At 36.1% G+C, this 20,188-nt stretch overlaps 1 protein-coding gene across 1 annotated transcript in view; it reads left to right on the top strand.

Annotated features, from left to right (window-relative positions):
• Positions 1 to 20,188, top strand: part of LOC149224623 (putative serine/threonine protein kinase IRE4) — a gene marked incomplete at its 5' end in the record, with an annotated part of 486,106 nt that overhangs the window by 219,344 nt on the left and 246,574 nt on the right. The window contains one exon of the mRNA XM_089388232.1: positions 17,649 to 17,737. Coding sequence (XP_089244358.1) covers positions 17,649 to 17,737 — 89 coding nt within the window. The remainder of the gene's footprint in view (positions 1 to 17,648; positions 17,738 to 20,188) is intronic.

The raw sequence follows: 20,188 nt of genomic DNA, 5'->3' as shown, positions 1-20,188 counted from the left end.
ATGCCTAGCTAGGTGAATTCCTTGATCCATAGTTGTTTTGAGGCTAGTCTCTAAAGTAAGTTGCAACGAGAAGTCAAGGCGAAGCAAGCAATGGCTTGGTTAATGATACCTCCCCTTGAAATCTAACTACCCGGTGGCTCCGGTGATGCAGAGGCTGTGGCTTTAACGATTGCAAGATCACCGTGTTAACCACTAGAGAGGATCTATCCTTCGCAATCTAAAGATGAAGGGTGGCCCTATATGTCTATCAACCAAGCTTATGCTTGGAGGTTCATTAAGACTATTCCTAGGATGCAAATGCAAGATGATTGAGTGCTTCTTAGGGTGAGATTATTTAATGTTCTTCAAGTACTTAATTACAAATGCTCTTTAGATATGACAAAAGAGTACTTAAATGACGAATGAAGGATAATCTCAACCACAAGATAGAGTGCTCAAATTCAACAGTGCCCAAAAGATATATTCAATGTAACCAAGAGATAATTTCTCAAGCACTAAATAAAAGACAAGATTAATGCTCTTTATAACAATTCACCAATATGTCAAAGATAGAATTAGATTATCACAATAGATCAACCATGAACAATAAATTCAATAACAATAATGGCGAATAAGAAAAATTAGAGCACTTATCCACGATATTACTTAGAACAATTAGCCAAGGTTCTTTAGAGACAATGCAAGAATGAAAAGGGTACCAATAAACAATTGCTCAAGAGATTGACAATTTAGATGATTTATGTTCTTTAAACAAAATTAACAATTAGACTCGACTTTATGACAACAAATTATCATAATGCCAATTTCATGTAGAATAATTGAATCTCCAATGGTAATGTTAAAAAACAAGAAATGCGAATATGCCCAAGTCCAATGATCAATTCAAACAATATTAACCATTTAAGAAGATATTAGATCTTGAGATTGTTAGTTTTGGTAGCATCAAATGTGTGCTAGCCTAGACTTTTTGGGGAGAGGCTAGAATGCATGAGATCTCCGAAACCCAGAAATCATTTCTGGATATTCCGCCTAGAAATGAATTAATTAGATTGTTAATCAGTTTTTAAATATTTCCTAAGTCTAAACTTAGGGAATATGACTAATTAATTAGAATTAATTAAGTTATGGTGTGAATGTTCTAGAAACTCACATTGATCGACTTCATGTTAATCCTAGCCATCGATTAAGATCTAATCTTCGCTGTTGAAGTCTCAACAAAGGATTATAAGAAGAAGTCGATGGGGCTTGGAGAAATCACTTCAGCAGTTTGATTTCACTAGCAGATCGATTTCCAGAGTAGCAATAGTCAGTTGACAAAGAGAGAGAGTCAGCGAGATCGAAGCCATGAGAGAAGGGTAGGGACGATGAAGTTGGAGGAAGGATTCTCGATCCAATGAGTGCATTTGTAGAGAGGCAGAGGAGCCACAAAGAGGCTAACGTAGCGCTGCGTAGTAGCCTTTAGAGGTAAAATCGATTTTCTAGGAGAGATTGATGTTTTCAGTTCCAGAGGCTGGGAAGGAGTTCCAAAGTGCCGGAGAAGCATCTTTTTGGTTAGCAGAAGGAATAATGACTTCATCAGAATTCAACATACGACAAGCCGTCTAACTAGTTACATAGCGAGTGCTGAGGTTGACGCAGTGCCCCAGAAGGCTGAAATTCCGAAGGTAGGTTGTGCCGAGAGATTGCCTGTGGGGTGAGGAAAATTCCTCTCTAGATTTTTGCGAGTATTTCTCTGTAGGATTTCTAGTTTCGGCATCTAGTTGTACTCAAATTATTTCACCGTTGCATAATAATAAAACCCTCAGCTGCTGCATCAATTTTCCCAAGTTGGATTTTTCCAGGGATTTTGGTCCAAAAATAACTGTGTAAATTTATGTGTGTTAGCATTTCTTCCAGTGTTTATTCTTCCGTGGTTTTATTTGTAGTGTGATTTATTCAGTATTTGCTATAAGAAACTGTAAATAAATTGTTAAATTTAATTAACAATTAGGAGAATAATTTCAGTTGTTGCAATAGGATATGGGTTTCGGAATTTTCACATGGTATCAGAGTGCAATTGACTAGTCAGAGAGCTCAAAGGCAAAGAGAGAAGGGATTTCGCTTTTCATTGAGGGCAATAGGCCAAAATCCCCAAGAGCAACACAATCATTTTGGTAGGAGGTTGAATTACTTGAGGAGGTTCCATTTTTCTGAGTGAGGGAAAGAAAATTTCGATTTGTCCAGATTGATTGATTCTAGAGGCAGAGGGAGCAACTCAATTTTTTTTGGTTGAGTAGATCTCTAGCAAGACGCAGTGGTTTTTGCAGCAGCTTGGTAGAGCAGAGTCAGCATCAGGTGAAAGGAAGAAGAAGCACACACAGCTGAGGGAAAATTTCTCTCAGGGGATCTCAAGTTTTAGAGATCTAATTTTTCCAGTTGCAGATTGGAAGTAGTTGTGAGTAGATCTTCTCACTCCAGAAGGGAGTGCGAGTAGCAGATCCAACAACCGAGCATGGGGAAAGAGGGATATTTTCGGGTTTATTTTCCCGAGTTTTGAGTCTCACAGATTTTGAAGCTTTGTAGGGATGACTGTACGAGATTTCCAGAGGAGGCCATGCGAGTTAGCCTGAATGCAGATTTGGGCAACAAATCGACTTCCGACTGCCGAAGGAAGATACCGAGGGAAGTGCAAGTTGCAAAGAAAAGAAGAGTCCTATCCAAGGACTAGGCTTAAAGGGAGATAGTGGGGCACCAGATCCAGGAGGAGGAGTATGAGACTCTAGTGTGTCAGATGGGTAGGATCCTTGAGGAAGTCCACCTGTTGGATCAATACCTTCCTAAGAGAGCCCACAATATTTAGTAGCGGGATGGATTAGTGATAGTAGATGCAGTCAGATGCCAGAGTGACAGATGTAGAGTTTAGTAGTAGTCAGATGTTGAGGAGCGCGATGTAGAGTTGACAACAGTGTAGGTGGCATAATGCAGAGTCAACAACAACGCAGATTCTTCAGTGACAACGCAAATACTATTAGCAGTCAGGACTCGCGTGACATATGCATCATATTGATCATAGTTTATTCAATATTTAGGATGCTTCTCAGTGGCAGTTGTTGCAGTTGTAGCAACAACAGATGGAGAGGGAGTTGCAGTGCAGGTGCACTGTTGGCAATAGTTCAGCAGGGTCAACAGCTACACGGATGCAACGCATATTAGAGTTGCGCAGTAGTTGGTGGGTAGTATGGCCAGACATCGGCAGCGTGACAGGAGATGATGCAAAGACAGGGTGTTGCTACAGGTTGAGCAGTAGAGCACTAGAACACATTCCTCGCTAAGAGGGAGTGTTAGTTTTTGTAGCATCAGATGTGTTCTAGCCTTGAAATTTTGTGGAGAGGCTAGAATGCATGAGATCTCCAAAACCCATAAATCGTTTCTAAAAATTCTGCCTAGAAATGCCTTAATTAGATTATTGTTCAGTTTTTAAATATTCCCTAAGTCTAAACTTAGGGAATATGACTAATTAATCAGAATTAATTAAGTTATGGTGTGAATATTCTAGAAACTAAAGCAGCCAAACTTATAGCTTATTGTTTTTAATGTCAAAATACACAAAAGGTATTTGTAATAATAATTTATTATACATAAAATGTACAAGTGATGATTGAATGTCACAATGAGGCCCTGCTTATATACCTAGGTAGGTGTCCTTTCATGATTGGGCATGTCTTTTCGACATGCCTTTTCACTTTACTAATGACTACTTAACATAATCATTACTTGATTATTTAGTATTTACATTTATTTATTTTTTATATAATTTATATTCGTAACATAGCCCCTTCCTTCAGAAGCTTTGTCCTCAAAGCTTAACGTTGACAGTTTTCTTCACTTTAACCTCGAACAATTGTCTTCACTTTGCTCACGTCATTTTTGATAATGTGACTGGTCACGTGGTACCTCAACATGTATAATTTGTTGGTGATATTAATGTGGATCTACGTTTTTTTTTTAAGTAACTCTATTTTTTTAATATATATATTAAAAGAATTAAACTAATTTTTAATTAATTGAATTTAATTCATAACATTGTCAGAGATTTATTACAAACTATTATGTAATTATACGTAATTATATGACATGAATTAATGTTTTAATGTCCCTGTAAAGTCACACTGTTTGGTTGACCTGTGTAAAAAGATTAGCATTGACGGAATTGTTTTTGGGGACTATCAAGCAGTGGGGATATAGAAGATTGAACTTGACTGGTTCGACGGTTGATCACGACCCTTGACTGTGGCGTCGAGGAAAAAAAAACAGTTGCAGTTTAATGGTGTTGATGGATGGTTGGGTTGCGGTGGAATTGACTAGAGTTGGCTGGATGGAACATGATAGAAGGGACGTGGAAATTTAGCCCTCCTGGCTACTTCTACGCTACCCCAGCGTGGGCCCTGTGTCAGCTTCTAAAGCCCTGTGTCAACTCAATTGAGAAGATACCATGTGAAAATTTCAAGCCCTAAATGTTATTGCAATATTTGGAATTAATTCTTCTAATTGTTAATTAATTAAAAGTTTATTTGCTACGACAAATATTGAATAAATCACACTACAACCTTCACAAATAAAACCACAGAAATAATAGTGTAGGAAGCTGAGAAATATTCTAGCGCACACATAAAAATTTGACACAGTTATTTTTGGACTAAAGTCCCTGGAAAAATCCAAGTTATGAAAATAGATGCAGTAGCTGAGGGTTTTTATTATTATGCAATAATGAAAATTTGAGTACAATCTATGGATACTGAACTGACAATCCAAACAACAAAATAATCTGGCCGAAATATCTGTGAGGAAAATACCTCAACACCACGCCTGATCTTGTTCCGATGACTGTAAAGACTGAAAATAATTATAACAGTTTTTTTTTACTCTGAATAGGATATGAAATCATAAAATGTAAAGACTGAAAATAATTTAAACAACTTTTTACTCTGAACAGGATATGAAATCTTTATGAACATGCTCTGAAATTTAACAAAATTTCATATATCAAATTGATTGATTTGATGAGAAGTACCTACCTGGTTTCCTGTGGATGAAGAGGCTTCAAAATTGCTCTAGCTCTCGCTCCCGTTACCAAAAGACCATAACCTCCTAGCCAAACTAAGTACAACCTAGGTACTCAGTCCAGAATGCTTTTCAATTGCTACACTTTGTTCCCCCGTGCCCAAAAACTTCAGAACAAACAAGACTCAGTATTTTCTGTTGAAAAATTCTATGTTACCGATTTTCCTCCTCCTTTTGACCCCCCTTTCCTCCAACTGCCCCTTCCTTCTCATAAGTTCCCGTTCGCTGACTTCCTCCATCTTCGTGTCCAAATATTGATACGTGTGGATTTTTAAAAACAAAATCTGATTTGATTTGGTGATTTTATTCCAATATCTAAATTTGATTTAATAAAGTTTATTTATTATTTTAATGATTTAATTTAATTTATTTAATTTATAATTTATAATTTAATTAATCGTACTTAATTTCATTAATTTTAATTTACTAATTAAAATCTTAAACATTAAAACTGACATTTCTATTCGTTTTAGGGTTTATTATATATATAGTGCGTTACATACGGGTCCATACATACGTAGCTACTAAGTTGCACGAAACAGGGAAACGGGTACGAGTTTCCGAAATGGGCATGATACGAAACGTGAACCCCCCAAATTTTGGAAATGGGGAAACGCAATCTATATATATATATATATATATATATATATTAGGACATTTAAGAAATATGTGCAATCATAAAGCATATATGATACATTCTAATTTATTACATTATGGTTAAATTGTCAATGCATAAAGTATAAGTCTCTAAATTTACATCACATTTACTCATGAATGATCACATAATGAAAATAGCAATATCCAAAATCAACCATGAGAAATTTCTAGTTTCTTGTCTTGTGCTTGATTGGGAGTCTCCTCCTACATAATGGAACGAGCTTAGTGCTCTTGGTTAAATATGAGTTCCATACCCTAGTACCCTACTTGCTCTTGATTATTGGGAGTCTCACCTTTATAGAGAGCTTGGTTATCTTGATTAAATACAAGTTCCATACCCTAGTACGTGACAAAATCCAATGGAAACATTGCAATTCCCGCAATCCTGAAATCCTAAAAAACAGAGAAGTCTGCTGGATTTTGAGTGAGATCTAAAATTCTAATTTCTCCATATGAAATCCAATGAGGGCGAAACCACTCTCAGACATCCTGAGTCATTTCATGGTAATGTTAAAAATTTAAGTAAAAGGATGAAAATGAAAAATAAAGGAGAATGTCACTTTTACTTTAAGCATTTAACATTACTGTGAACTACATATCAACACTAGGGCCATAGGCTTGAACATTAGGTTGTCCCACTCAAAAAAATCCTCTTTTTTATAACTTGAGAGGCATCTAGAAGCATCCAAAAGATATTTTCGTCGCCCAATAAAAAATTAGAAGTGAAAAAATAAAAAAAAAATACAAGAAAAAGTCAAGTTAGAAGAGGAAACTCCGTTGTATGGCCTAGAAACTCGTTTTCGGCCGCATTGGCCACGTTTCCTCCTCGAGAAACGGGCTAGTACGGCCGAAAACGAGTTTCCAGGCCGTATGGTACGAGTTTCCGTTTCGTTTCCGACCGGAAACAGACCCTTCTCCAAGGTTTCCTGCAACTTAGCGTAGCTATCGTATGGAGTCCTCATATGTATGCTAATACTTGTATTTTATTTATAGCTATAGGTGGGTCATTACATATATCCCTCCTTCCAAAAACTTCGTCCCAAAGTTAGGATTTCTAAAATATATTAATGATTATTATGAGTATATAAGTCTTTCCAATTATAAAATTGAATTTGTTTTCTTTAATATTTTTAAAATTTTACAACTATAATATTCATGTTTTGCCCCAGTTGGTTTCCCAACTATTCTGTAATCATCATATCCTTCTTAATCTCTTCCGCTTCTATCCTATCTGTTCTCTACTAGAGTATGCCATGGCATCAACTATATTGACTAACCATTCATAGGATTTTAAGGGTATTAGCGTCGATTATATCAACCTGATTGCCCAGTAGGCACTTGGGAGTCATCATCACACGTCTAGGGGAGCGTGATTCTCACAGTCTTCCCATGACTTCAGGTTTCAGAGGATAAACGGTGGGTAATACCTCCACCCCTATTAGTGGGAACAGGGTTAACACCCTATCATGGAATCTCTTTGAGCCTTAATTTTTCTGAAGTTTTTGTCATCACGTGGTCATCTTGGTAACGATATTATCTGCAACATAAACACTTGTCCATGCATTTATAAAATATGCATCAACATATTCAAAACAAATAGTTTATGTATAATTCATACATGTTAACTACAATATAACATACTTGGCCATATTCTACTCATGTTATTAGTTGTCATATTTAAAATGTAATCATTCTTTTATTTCTATCTCATCATCATATCGATATGCATAAATGAAACAAAATTATAATATCTTAATTCCCATCAAAAGCAAAATTACTCAAATAGTTAAACTTTACTTTGATAACTATAATTTAGTAAGATCAATAATATATTCTGTCTTGGTATCCACGTACCAGTGGAATTAAACAGATAACATATCATACAAATTCACGTTTATATGTGATCATTCCAAAATGGTACTGAGTTTCTGATTTAAAGTAAAGTAAATATATACAAAACATGGTTTAAATTTCTTCAAAATTGACACAAGCTGGGGTATTTTTGACATATGATTTCCGTATCTTCTCAAGTAGCCGATCCAAGACTATATTTGTCCCATTGGACCTTAACTTGGTCTACCAGACGATTCCTGAGTTGTCGAACCCTACGTTCCAGTATACATAATGGTTCAACCGATATGATTCCTTTGTCTGATACCTGCAGTTCCTTTCATTGAAGGTTATGAGATTGGTCAACTATGTAATGCCTTAATACAGATACATGAAATACATTATGAAATTTATGCAAGTGAGGTGGCAGTGCAAGACGATAGGCGATAGGTCCAACTCTTTCCATGACTTTAAATGGTCCAATAAATTGGGGTGACAACTTTGTCCCTTTTCCGAATCGAATAGTACTTTTATTCGGTTTGATGCGGATGAAAATCTGATCCCCTACTTCATACTTCCTATAAGCTTTATGAGCATCAGTGTAACTCTTTTGTCTATCCTATGTTTCTTTTAACTATTGCCTAATTTGTTTTACTTGCTCCTCCATTTCTTGGATTAATTCTGGCCCTATTATCACTCGATCTTCTAACTTGTCCCAACTTAATGGTGTTCTACAAGACTTGGCATATAATGCTTCAAATGGAAGCATTCTGATTGAACTGTGGTAACTGTTATTGTATGCAGATTTGACTAAGGAATAGTACTTTTCCCAGTGCGATTGTTGATCCATGACATATATCCTTAACATATCTTCAAGTACTTGATTTACCCTCTCTGTTTTCCCATCAGTTTTAGGATGATAAGCTGTACTTAAATTTAGTTGAGTTCTTAAGGTTGTCTGCATGCAAGTCCAGAATCTTGAAGTGAATCGTGAATCTCTATCTGATATGATCTTCTTAGGTACTCCATGAAATCTGATAATTTCATTTATGAATACTCTAGCTACGTCAGCAACTTCATAAGTATCTCTTACGGGAATGAAATTGACACTTTTTGTTAATTTATCCACTACCACCAGAATAGCATTGTGTCTTTGAAAAATAAGAGGTAGTCCAGTGATAAAATCCATAGAAATGATCTCCCATTTGGTCATAGGAATGTTGTGAGGTTGTAAGAGACCTGCTGGATGACAATGATCAGCTTTTACTTGTTGACATTCCAAACATCTTGCAACAAATTGAACGATATCACGTTTCATGCCCGACCAGAAGAAGAGTTTCTTGGTATCAGTATACATTTTCTTTACTCCAGGATGTGCACAATATACTGCTCTGTGGACTTCCTTAAGGATGGTGTCCAGAAGATCCTTATTATCAGGAATATACATCCTTCCATGAAATTGTAATATTTCATCATTTTCTACTTCATATTCTTCAAACTTAGATTCTTTTGGCTTCTTACTTTCAAGACTAGATCTTACCTTTAAATATCGGCTATCTTTTATTAGATGTTCTAGTACTCGTTGCCTTAAGTCTACTTTGATAGGTATGAGAGAAAATATCCGGGTCTTCTGCTTAAAGCATCTGCCACTACATTTTCTTTTCCTTTAATATATGATATTCCAAAGTCATATTCACTTAGGAATTCACTCCATCGTCTTTGTCTAGCATTCAAGTCTCTTTGGGTGAACAAATATTGTAGACTTTGATGATTGCTTTTAAGCATAAAACTTTGCCCCACTAGATAGTGTCTCCAAATCTCTAAAGCTAGTACTACGGCGGCTACCTTTAAATCATGAGTAGCGTAGAGTTCTTCATGAGGCTTTAACTTTCTTGAGACATACGCTATTACTCCTCTATCTTGCATTAATACTGCACCTAACCCATGTTTGGATGCATCAGTACATACCGTAAAATCTTTGTCCATATCAGGGACTCTTAAGATTGGTGCACTGGTCAGTAGTCTTTTGAGTTCAGAGAATGCTTTATTACATTCCTCAGTCCATTCATACTTAACACCTTTATGTTGAAGAGTTGTAATCGACTTTGCAATTTTGGAGAATCCTTCCACAAATCTTCGGTAGTAACCGGCTAAACCCATAAAGCTTCGTACTTCATGTGTGTTTTTCGGTATTGGCCATTCCATGATTGGTTTTACCTTCTCAGGGTCTACTGAAATCCCTTCACCTGATATGATATGACCTAAGTAATGAATCTTTTCCTGAAAGAACGAACACTTGGATAACTTTCCATATAACTGGTGTTTTCTGAGGCAGGATAATACTATCCGTAAATGGTCTTCATGCTCTTTCTCATTCTTGGAGTAGATGAGTATATCATCTAAAAAGACTTGTACAAATTGATCAAGATATTTGCGGAAAACACTGTTCATAAGATTCATGAATATTGCTGGTGCATTAGTTAATCCAAATGGTACCACAGTAAATTCATAATGCCCGAAGCGTGTTCGGAATGCAGTCTTAGAAATATCGTTTTCGGAAATCCTTAGCTGATGATAGCCTGATCGAAGATCAATTTTTGAAAAGATAACAACTCCTTTCATTTGATCGAAGAGGTCATCAATTCGAGGCATAGGATATCGATTCTTTACTGTAGCTCGATTCAAGTCTCAATAATTTATGCATAATCTTAGGGATCCATATTTTTTCTTGACAAAAATGATAGGAGCACCCCAAGGTGATATACTGGGTCGAATATGTCCTATACCCAATAGTTCCTTCAATTGAATTTGTAAATTTTGAAGTTCCAGAGCTGTCACTCTATAAGGTGTTTTAAAGATTGGTTGAGTACTAGGTTTCAATTCTATGGTGATGTGTAGCTCTCGTTCGGGGGGTAATCCTCGTAGTTCTTTTGGAAATACATCTAGAAATTCGGCTAGCACCGGATATTGTTCTAAGGATGGTCCTTTTTCTTTACTTACTTCTTGAATTACATATGCTTGACAACCTTTCCTTAAGCAACGCTTCATTTTCATTGCTGATATGTAGCGTAAAGATACTTTTCTCTTGATACCTTGAATTTGGATTGCCTTTCCTTCATCATTTATATGAGAATTCTTTTCCCATAACAGTCTACCCAAGCTTGATGTGCTTCTAACCAATCCATACCTATGACAAGATCATAAGTTCCTCGGATTGTGACATAAACTTTAAATTTAGTTGAACAGATCCCTAGATCAATTTTGCATTGATCCACACTTAAGTCTATGGATTGGAGTTCTCTTGAGGCCATTTCTACCTGTTTGAAATCATTTTGCCTGCGAGCTGCCAACCCACATTTCTTTAATGCATATGACGAAATGAAACTATCTGTGGCACCTGTATCAAATAAGATTTTGAATTTTATACCATTAATAATACTTGAGGATTCCACTACAGTGGATTGGTGTGCTGCTTGATTGTTGTTGACTACTGCATGGATCCTATGATTGCCTTGAGTATTTGATATTGGTTCTTTTTCTGCCCTTCGAAATATACTTGATGAAGCTTCTGAACAATCACGTTGAAAATGTGGTCCTCCACTTCCCCAACAATTTACCTGGGTCAGTCCTCTTGAATCATATTGTGAGTTTCTAGATAAAGAGCTTCGCCCTCTCATACTGATTCCTCTCGAATTTCTTCCTCTATTAGCAGTTCCACGAGATTTCCATGGACTTGTGTTTGATGCTTCAACGACTATAGTATTAATTTCCATGGGAGCTCTTGCTCCTACATTTCTTGGGGTAAATCTATTACCATAAGGTGGTCTTGAGCTACTTCCTCTGAAGAAATTTCAGGGAGTCTTTCCTGGAAACCCTAATTGTAGAGGTTCTGTTGGCCCAACATCCTTTTTGGTTCCTAGATGATCCTCTGCATAGCGGCCACATTCTACCGCCTCGGCTACTGATGATGGTTTCCACATCCTAACCAAGGCCCTGATGCGAGGGTTTAACCCAAATATGAAGCGTTCAGCTTGACGTTCATCAGAATCTAAGTAGTGAATGTATTTCACAAGCTCCATAAACCTTATTTCATATTCTTCCACTGATTTATTACCTTGAATTAATGTCTGAAAGGCTCCAGCTTGTTGTTCTTGAAAATATGGAGGTAAATACTTAGCACAGAATCTTTCGTTGAACAATTCCCAAGGGACATTATCCGTTGTGAGGTGTAGTTGTTTTTCTAGATTTCCCCACCAAATCAAGGCACTTTCCTTTAATTGAAATACAACAATTTTTGTTTTTGCAAAAGAAGAGTACTCTCTTAATTTAAAACATCTGTTCATTCCTTCTAACCATGCCTTAGCACATTCTCCAGCTCGACCTCCTGAAAATCTGGGAGTTTAATTTTCTGAAGCTCCCTAGAAATATCTTCCTTTGATCTTTTATACTCAAAATTCTTTGGTTCCGTTGAATTGGTTGCTAAGGGTTGAGGTTCTTCTTTGGTCTTAGCCATTGTTGACCCTTTTAATGTTTCCAATAAGGCTTCTAATGAATGCATTATCATAGTCAACTCTGGTGCTGGAGCGATTGGTATTGATGATGGTCTCGATGGAGGCGATGATGATGGTGGTGGCAATGGAGATGGTGATGACGACGATGGTGGCATTAATGATGGTGATGCTTCCTGATCACGTCGTCGTCGCTGATATGTCCTTACCATTGTAGTGTTTCTTGGTATACACAATAAAATTTGTAAAAATTTGAGGTATACTTTCAGATTTAACACTTAGTTTTTCAATTTCAAATTTACAAACGGGTATAGTTTTTTTTGCTATTTTTACCTGCTAGGCAGGTCTTACTGGTACCGAGGTCAAGGAGGGTGGTCTCGCGACCTCCTTGTCCTAATGCAGGGAATCCTACCCTAATGCGTAATAATACTATTCTAATGCATGAGTCTTTAAATTAGATTATTATCATAATCATTGTAACATAACATAAATAATAGCCTAAAATATTTATGCCTAACTATATATAAAATAAAAACGTAATATAATCTAATATATATTACTCAATTTTTTTTATTTTTAATGAATAATCTTAAAATAATTATATATCATTTAAAAACATTAAAATTTAATTTGCTTAGTCATGGAAGCAATGTCTGCAAATATATATAAATTCAATCGTCTTCTATATATAGTTTTACGCGACTGGTCATAAGTCCTCACCAAGTGTATAAATATGGCATCACATATAAAGTTAAATATGTAATTTAATATAAAATTTGTACTTATGACACGTACGTTTGTTGTTGTTGTTGTAAATATTGATATGGTTAATATATATTTGTATAAGTTAGATATTTGTTTCGACCAAAATGGACCTTGCCCACAAAATAGTGTCTCGCAAAACGGTTATTTGTTCAACCAAAGTTGAACTTGCCCTTCGTATTTATTAATATCGAAATTTTCTCTACAACAAAAAGCATAAAAGAGCTTCGATATAAGTATCGATTAAGAGTATTGAAACAATTACCAAAGATTAATAGCGGGAATCTATGAGTACTTCGTCATTATGGAGTCTCAGCTTCATTTATTTAAAAAAAATACTTTACAATTAAATATTATTATCAATAACAAATTTAAAAATAAATAAGTATCGATTAAGAGTATTGAAACAATTGAATAATCTTTGCAAATGGGACGTGGCCTGTCCAAAGATATGATACTAAATTATAATTCATCACATTTATTAAGTCCAAAGGCCCTATTTATATAATGTATAGTATAATAAGCATTGATAACAATTTCTTTGTCTCAGTAATGTATTCTTTAATTATTTACCTTGTAGCTTAAATTGATATCATTTAATCTAGTTGTTTCAGACTCTCACTGAATTTGTAATGACAACCTAAAAAAAATATTTTTAAAATATAAGTATTTTCAATTCCATCCAAATCATAGAATTTATTTAATAAATTTACTATAGGAAGGTTGGCGGTTCAAAACCCCTGCCCGATACTTTCGTATTTTATATCGCATACTTTCGTAGTTGTGTTATGTTGGCATAAGGCATGGATGTGTGTGTGAATGAGTTTTTCTTCCTGTGTAACTGGGGTTGATTATTTGACCAAGTGGTGGGTTTGTTATATCCAACGAACCATCATTTTATTGCATTCTCTTTAGTATAATCAACGCTCCAACATTCAGTATCGCTATATATATAACCATATATCATATATTTTAAATGACCCGCACCCGCATTAATTTAACTTAAGGACTGTAAATAATTTATGATATAGTATAACCGATGTAATATATATTGATGATGTATATTCATGATATAGTATAAAGGACTATAAATAATTTAATATAGGGTTATTTACCAAAAGAAACCTCACTTATATACCGAATAACTTCTCGGTTGATAAATTATTGGTCGAGAATAAAAAGGCACTTATCTGCGGAATAACTTGTCTACCGAATAATTATCCACGGAAAAAGGAACATCACTTATAACATCCATGGCTGCAATATTGAGTCGGAATGCTTGGAGGGGAAGCTTTGTAATCTATCTCGCTTCTAACGAATACTCGATGTGGTTCGTTGCCCTATTTCAAAGCCATTTGAAAGGCATTGTCTATGGAGGTCGCGGAAAAGGGAACATTGCTTATAACATCCATAAAGACTGTAAATAATTTAATATATGGTTACGATATGAATTAAGGTTTGACTCCGGCGGTTTACATATTTGACACCTGATTCATCCCTTGACACCTTAATTCATCGCTTAACACCTTGATTCATTGCTTGACACCTTAATTCAAATAAAATTATTTCCTCGACCACGATAACCAAGTTTGGTACACGCGTCTCCACTATAACACGCCTGCATGATGCGGTGTGGGTATATTCAATAAGTTAATTCCCTTTCAAATTTGCTTGCCATTATTTAGAATGGCAGGGATATCGTGCACGGCTTTCAGAGCTCAGGTCGCATTTCAAATCGGATTTTGTATTCCGCAATCACGCGGTGCAGCGGGACTCTCTAGCAGCCAAGCTTGCAGTTAAAAAGCTCTCAGAGAAATAGACCTATTGCTACTCAGAGGCCGAGGTTGATGAAGGTGCGAAGGAATTTAAATTCATCCAAGGGTAATCTGCCGCCTTTACTGGTAAATTATTTCATAGCAAGAATAGCTTGGGGTTGAAAATGCGAATACAATCCTTTTCAGTCAAATTCAATACGGAGTCCAATCAGATATTACTTCAAGTGCGATATGAATCAAAGATCAAGTGCTTTTGCGCCATTTTCCAGTGCATTTGGGGAGAATATTGGTAACCAAGGATTTAAGCCGGTGCAGAATGACCATCTAAAGCCATTTGCAAAGAATGGCTCCGCTAACAGAATGATGATGAGGAGTTGGGCAACCGAATACGTAGCTGGAATCCTTTTGCTGGAAAATTCGGGAGTGGTTCAAGTGTTGCAGCCAATTCTGATCTGAGATTGTTCTTCAAGCTAAACAAGTAGTCCTCAGTTGGCTGAGGCGAAGGAATTTAATGAAAACTCAGAGCAGACTTTTAACTGAATCACAACATAAGGATTCAATTCTCAGTGGATGGGTTAAGCTTAGATATTTCCTTAATGGATGGGTTAATTGTGGTTCTCATTCTTTGCTTCCATATTTAATGTACAGACTTTTGGCTCTGAAATTCAGACCTAATAGATCCGAGAGTTTGAACATGGCTCTGACACCAAATGTAAAGACTGAAAATAATTATAACAGTTTTTTTACTCTGAACATGATATGAAATCATAAAATGTAAAGACTGAAAATAATTTAAACAGCTTTTTACTTTGAACAGGATATGAAATCTTTATGAACATGCTCTGAAATTTAACAAAATTTCATATATCAAATTGATTGATTTGATGAGAAGTACCTACCTGGTTTCCTGCGGATGAAGAGGCTTCAGAATTGCTCCAGCTCTCACTCCCGTTACCAAAAGACCATAACCTCCCAGCCAAACTAAGTACAACCTAGGTACTCAGTCCAGAATGCTTCTCAATTGCTGCACTCTGTTCCCCCGTGCCCAAAAACTTCAGAACAAACAAGGCTCAGTCTTTTCTGTTGAAAAATTCTGTGTTACAAATTTTCCTCCTCCTTTTGACCCCCCTTTCCTCCAACTGCCCCCTCCTTATAAGTTCCCGTTCACCGACTTCCTCCATCTCCGTGTCCTAATTTTGATACGTGTTGATTTTATAAAACAAAATCTGATTTGATTTGGTGATTTTATTCGAATATCTAAATTTGATTTAATAAAGTTTATTTATTATTTTAATGATTTAATTTAATTTATTTAATTTATAATTTTAATTTAATTAATTTTATTTAATTTCATAAATTTTAATTTACAAATTAAAATTTTAAACATTAAAACTAACATTTCTGTTCGTTTGAGGGTTTATTATATATATAGTGCGTTACATACGGGTCCATACATATGTAGCTATCATATGGAGGCCTCGTATGTATGCTAATACTTGTATTTTATTTATAGCTATAGGTGGGTCATTACATTGACTGACAAATCTGGCCAGTTGTGCAACCTTTGAGCCTCTGCGTAGTGCTTGTGTAGACCCCAAGGTGCTATGCCTGGAACAACAAGAAAAATGACGTCCTAGCTGACTCTACCTCTCAGAGAAATTCGCTTGACCTCTTGGAGGATTATTGGACCAACAACCACTGAATTTCTCTCTCCTTCAGCAAAATTGATGTCCCTGGAAAAACTCTCCTCTGTACTCACTGTCCCTGCCCCTCTCTGTCTCTGCTTCCTTTTTGAAGCTCAAACTCTTCCGGCAACAACCGCTCTCTAGAATAATCAAACTCTCCAAGGAAATTGATCTCTGTGTGTATGTTTTCCATCTATCCATTGACTTCTTCTTATAATCTTCTGTTAGGACTCCAACGACCAAGATTAAAACTTAATCAAGGACTAAGATCATATCGGAGTCGATCCGTGTGAGTTTCTAGATGTTTCACACCTTATCTCAATTAATTATGATTAGTTAACCCCTTTTCTAAGTTTAGACTAAGGAAATAATTAAAAATAGGCTAATAATCTAATTGCGACACTTATATGTGGAATTTCCATAAACGATTTCTAGGTTATGGAGAACTCTTGTGTTTTAGCCTCTCCACAAAATTTTGAGACTAGAACACCTCCGATGCTACAAAAACTAACAATGTGATCAAAATTTCTTCACACCATAGAAGGGGGCAACATCATCCAAAACTTATTTGGCTAAGAGTGAAGTCTTTGATGGCGTGGGCCCTGTCTGTAATCTATTGGAGACTGAAGCACATTTTTTGGGAGTGCCAGTTTGCTAGAAGTTGCTGGAAGTTCATGCAGAATCAGTGTTAAATGTTGCTTTATGGAATCACCTATTTTTGTACTGCATTGTTTGGAGATTGTCAGTCCTTTGTTTGATTTGTTTTTACGCTTAGTTGGCATTGCTTGACGATTTCTGCTTTATTCATTCTCTGGAAGATCCAATGTTAATCTGTTTTTGAGAATGAGTTCGCTCATTGTTGGCTCCATTTTGGCATGATGATATATGCCGTTGTTTCCTTGCTAAGGGCCTTTGTTGACAAAAAAAAGGAGAGTCTTTAGAGCGCTTAGCATGTTTATACTTTATTTCAGTTCTAGTTGCTTTACAGAAGATGTTATGATTTCCGTTTGTATGTCCTTGCAGTTTCTGCTCTATTGTTTGTAAATAATTTTTCTGTATATTAAGACATTTTTTCCAAAATAAATAAATTATGGATACCCTCTTTATGCAGGACTGTTATAATAACTAGCCTCATTTGTTTTCCTTGGATTATTTTGGTTTTCATAATTCGTTGAATAATTTTACTGGTTTCTGATTCTTTTTAATGAATTTCTTGTTCCATTAAGTAAGAAAGAAATATACATGCATTGTCTATATATGTGTTGAGAGTTTTATATCTATAGCTATTGCTGCTGAAGTGTGTCATTTTTCTGTTTGCTTTTGTGTATCAGATAATTTTTGATAACATTCTTAATCGCAAAATTCCTTGGCCACCTGTTCCTGATGTCATGACATATGAAGCAAAGGATTTTATTGGCAAGTAAGCTTTTTTTGGCTCATGATAATGTTCCCTTTTAATTTAATGTTAAATGTTTCTTTGATAAAGTTGTGCCATTTGTTGTTTAAGTTCAGAGGCAGAAAGCATTGCTGCCCTTTGAGGCGATGCAAATCTTTTTTTTACCCGTAGGAAAATCTGGGCAGATCAACCCCCAAGAGCATCTTTTAAAGCCTGCCGGCCAGACTAGCAGGGCCCAACCCCAAGGGCGTCGAGGAGAATTACCCCGTGACCTCCCAATCGACGAGGTACTTGACAACGGGGACTCAACCAGTTGAGCTAACCCTTGGGGCTTGAGGGGATGCAAATCTGTTACACATCTAATTATGTTTTTTGTGACTTGCATTAAATATATAAATTTTATTCAGAAAACGATAGTGGAATATATAAAATTGTCGAGGATAAAAGGGGGATTTTTTCATAATGTTTTCTAATTATAGCATTAGTGCACAGTGTTAAAAACTTTGGGCATCCATATAGAAAAGGAAAAACATTGGAAACTATATAATTGTTAGGATATTGGACCAATATTTATTGTTGGATTCTATTGAGGTTCCAAATGATTGACATCGTGACTTTCATATAGTGTCAAACATTTGGAGTATGATGATGATGTTGCAAGGTTACTATGACCAGAATTATATTGAATTGAGAAAAGACTATAACCGTGGACCTTTTTTCTCCAAGAGTGTATCCTACATTTTGTTCATGCTTACAGAAAATACCTTACACAATCATACATTGTTTGCATATGAATTTCCCGTCCGAACATATACAAGAAGAGACACCATGCTTGCTTTATTATAGTGTTGATAAAATTGGCATTGAAAAAAAATTGGTGAGGTTTTGGAAAACACCTCAAATAACATCGGAAAAAGGTTGACAAATTGCAGCAAACATTAAAAAATACAAAATATATTCATTTTTTTCAAAATTTTAAACATATAAAGCAACAACAATATTATACACATAAATATGGGGAAAGCACTAATATATATGATGTAGTATGTGCTAAATAAAAAATGATACATCAAAGTCGATACTGAATCCTATCATCATCAATATCACCCTCTAGGCATTAAAATAAAATAGAAAAATCATAATAGAGTTCATGACAGAGGAGTTCAGCAATCACTGCCACCAACATTGAGGTATATAGAGGGCTTGGTGCTCTTGATCAAAATGCTATATCCATATTCTCGTGCATGACAGATTCGAATAAAAACCTTGCAATCCCCGAAATCTTGAAAACTGTTAAGTCTGCTGCATTTTGAGTGGGATCTAAAATTCTACTTTTTCCTTATAAAATCCAATGAGGTTGGAACTGTGAAAATTCTTAAACACAGAATCCTTACTGCGGCAAACTGATGTTAATACATACAAGTTATTTACTGTGTTCTACAGTAAATATCGAAGTAAATACAACTGCAACATTCACTATTTAAAATAATATGCCGAAACTAGAAACTGAACAATAGAGAAACATACACACAAATGACACAGATGTTTTTGGACAAACGTTCTCAGAAAAACCCAATGAGGGAAAATCGGTGCAGTAGATCTGAGGGTTTTTATTATTAAGTGAAGTATTTTTGAATATAACCACTGGATGCCTTCCTGACAATCCAGTTATAGAGAAAATCACTTAGCAGAAGAAACTGGTGAGATTACCTCAATCTACACTGCAAGTCCCGCTTGATCCGACAGCTAAACTACGAGTTCCCTAGCTACTTCTGGGCTACCCCTGCGTGGGCCCTCCGTCAACTCAATTGAGAATTAATCTGCCTTCAAAAGCCTTTTCCAGCCCTCTAGGCTCAGAAACGTTAGCCTCCTTAGCAAACTCGGACTTCTGCTTTGGAGGCCACTGTGTTGCTCTGCGTGGGCCCTTCCTGGCTCTGCGTCACCCTCTCTGCCCTCTACGATGCTCTGCGTGGGGCCTGCGTGAGCCCTTCCTGGCTCTGCGTCACCCTCTCTGCCCTCTGCGCTGCCTCCTCTGTGTGTCTCTGCCTCTCTGCTGAGTATTCTTGGCTCCGGAGAAGATCCTCTAGCCAAAACTCCCTTTGTCCCTCTCTGCTTGATCACTATGAAATCACTGCGTTGCCTCTAGCTTCAGCAATTCGATTTGATTGATCGACTCTCTGTGTGTCTTCCAAATGACCCTCAAGATTCCTTAAACAATTTCCTCGTTGACATTCAATGGCCCAGATTAGGAGCTAATCGATGGCTAAGATCATTTCTGTTTGGTCCTCGTCTTCTTCTAGAATTTACACCCATAGTTACATTAATACCCATTAATTATTTTAATTTCCTAATTTTAGACTTTAGGGTCCCATTAACAATAATTAATTATTTTAGTAAAATTGTTTCCGGATGGAATTTCCCAAAACGCTTTTTGGATTCTTTGAAATACACGTACCCAAGCCTCCCTACAAAATT

The sequence above is a fragment of the Pinus tabuliformis genome, chromosome Q (genome assembly GCF_031772625.1).
Source record: "Pinus tabuliformis cultivar Carrire ecotype Pingquan chromosome Q, CPIR1, whole genome shotgun sequence".
NCBI classification, from domain to species: domain Eukaryota; kingdom Viridiplantae; phylum Streptophyta; class Pinopsida; order Pinales; family Pinaceae; genus Pinus; species Pinus tabuliformis.
The sequence above is the reverse complement of the archived record's forward strand: the minus strand, read 5'-3'. Positions and strand labels throughout refer to the sequence as shown.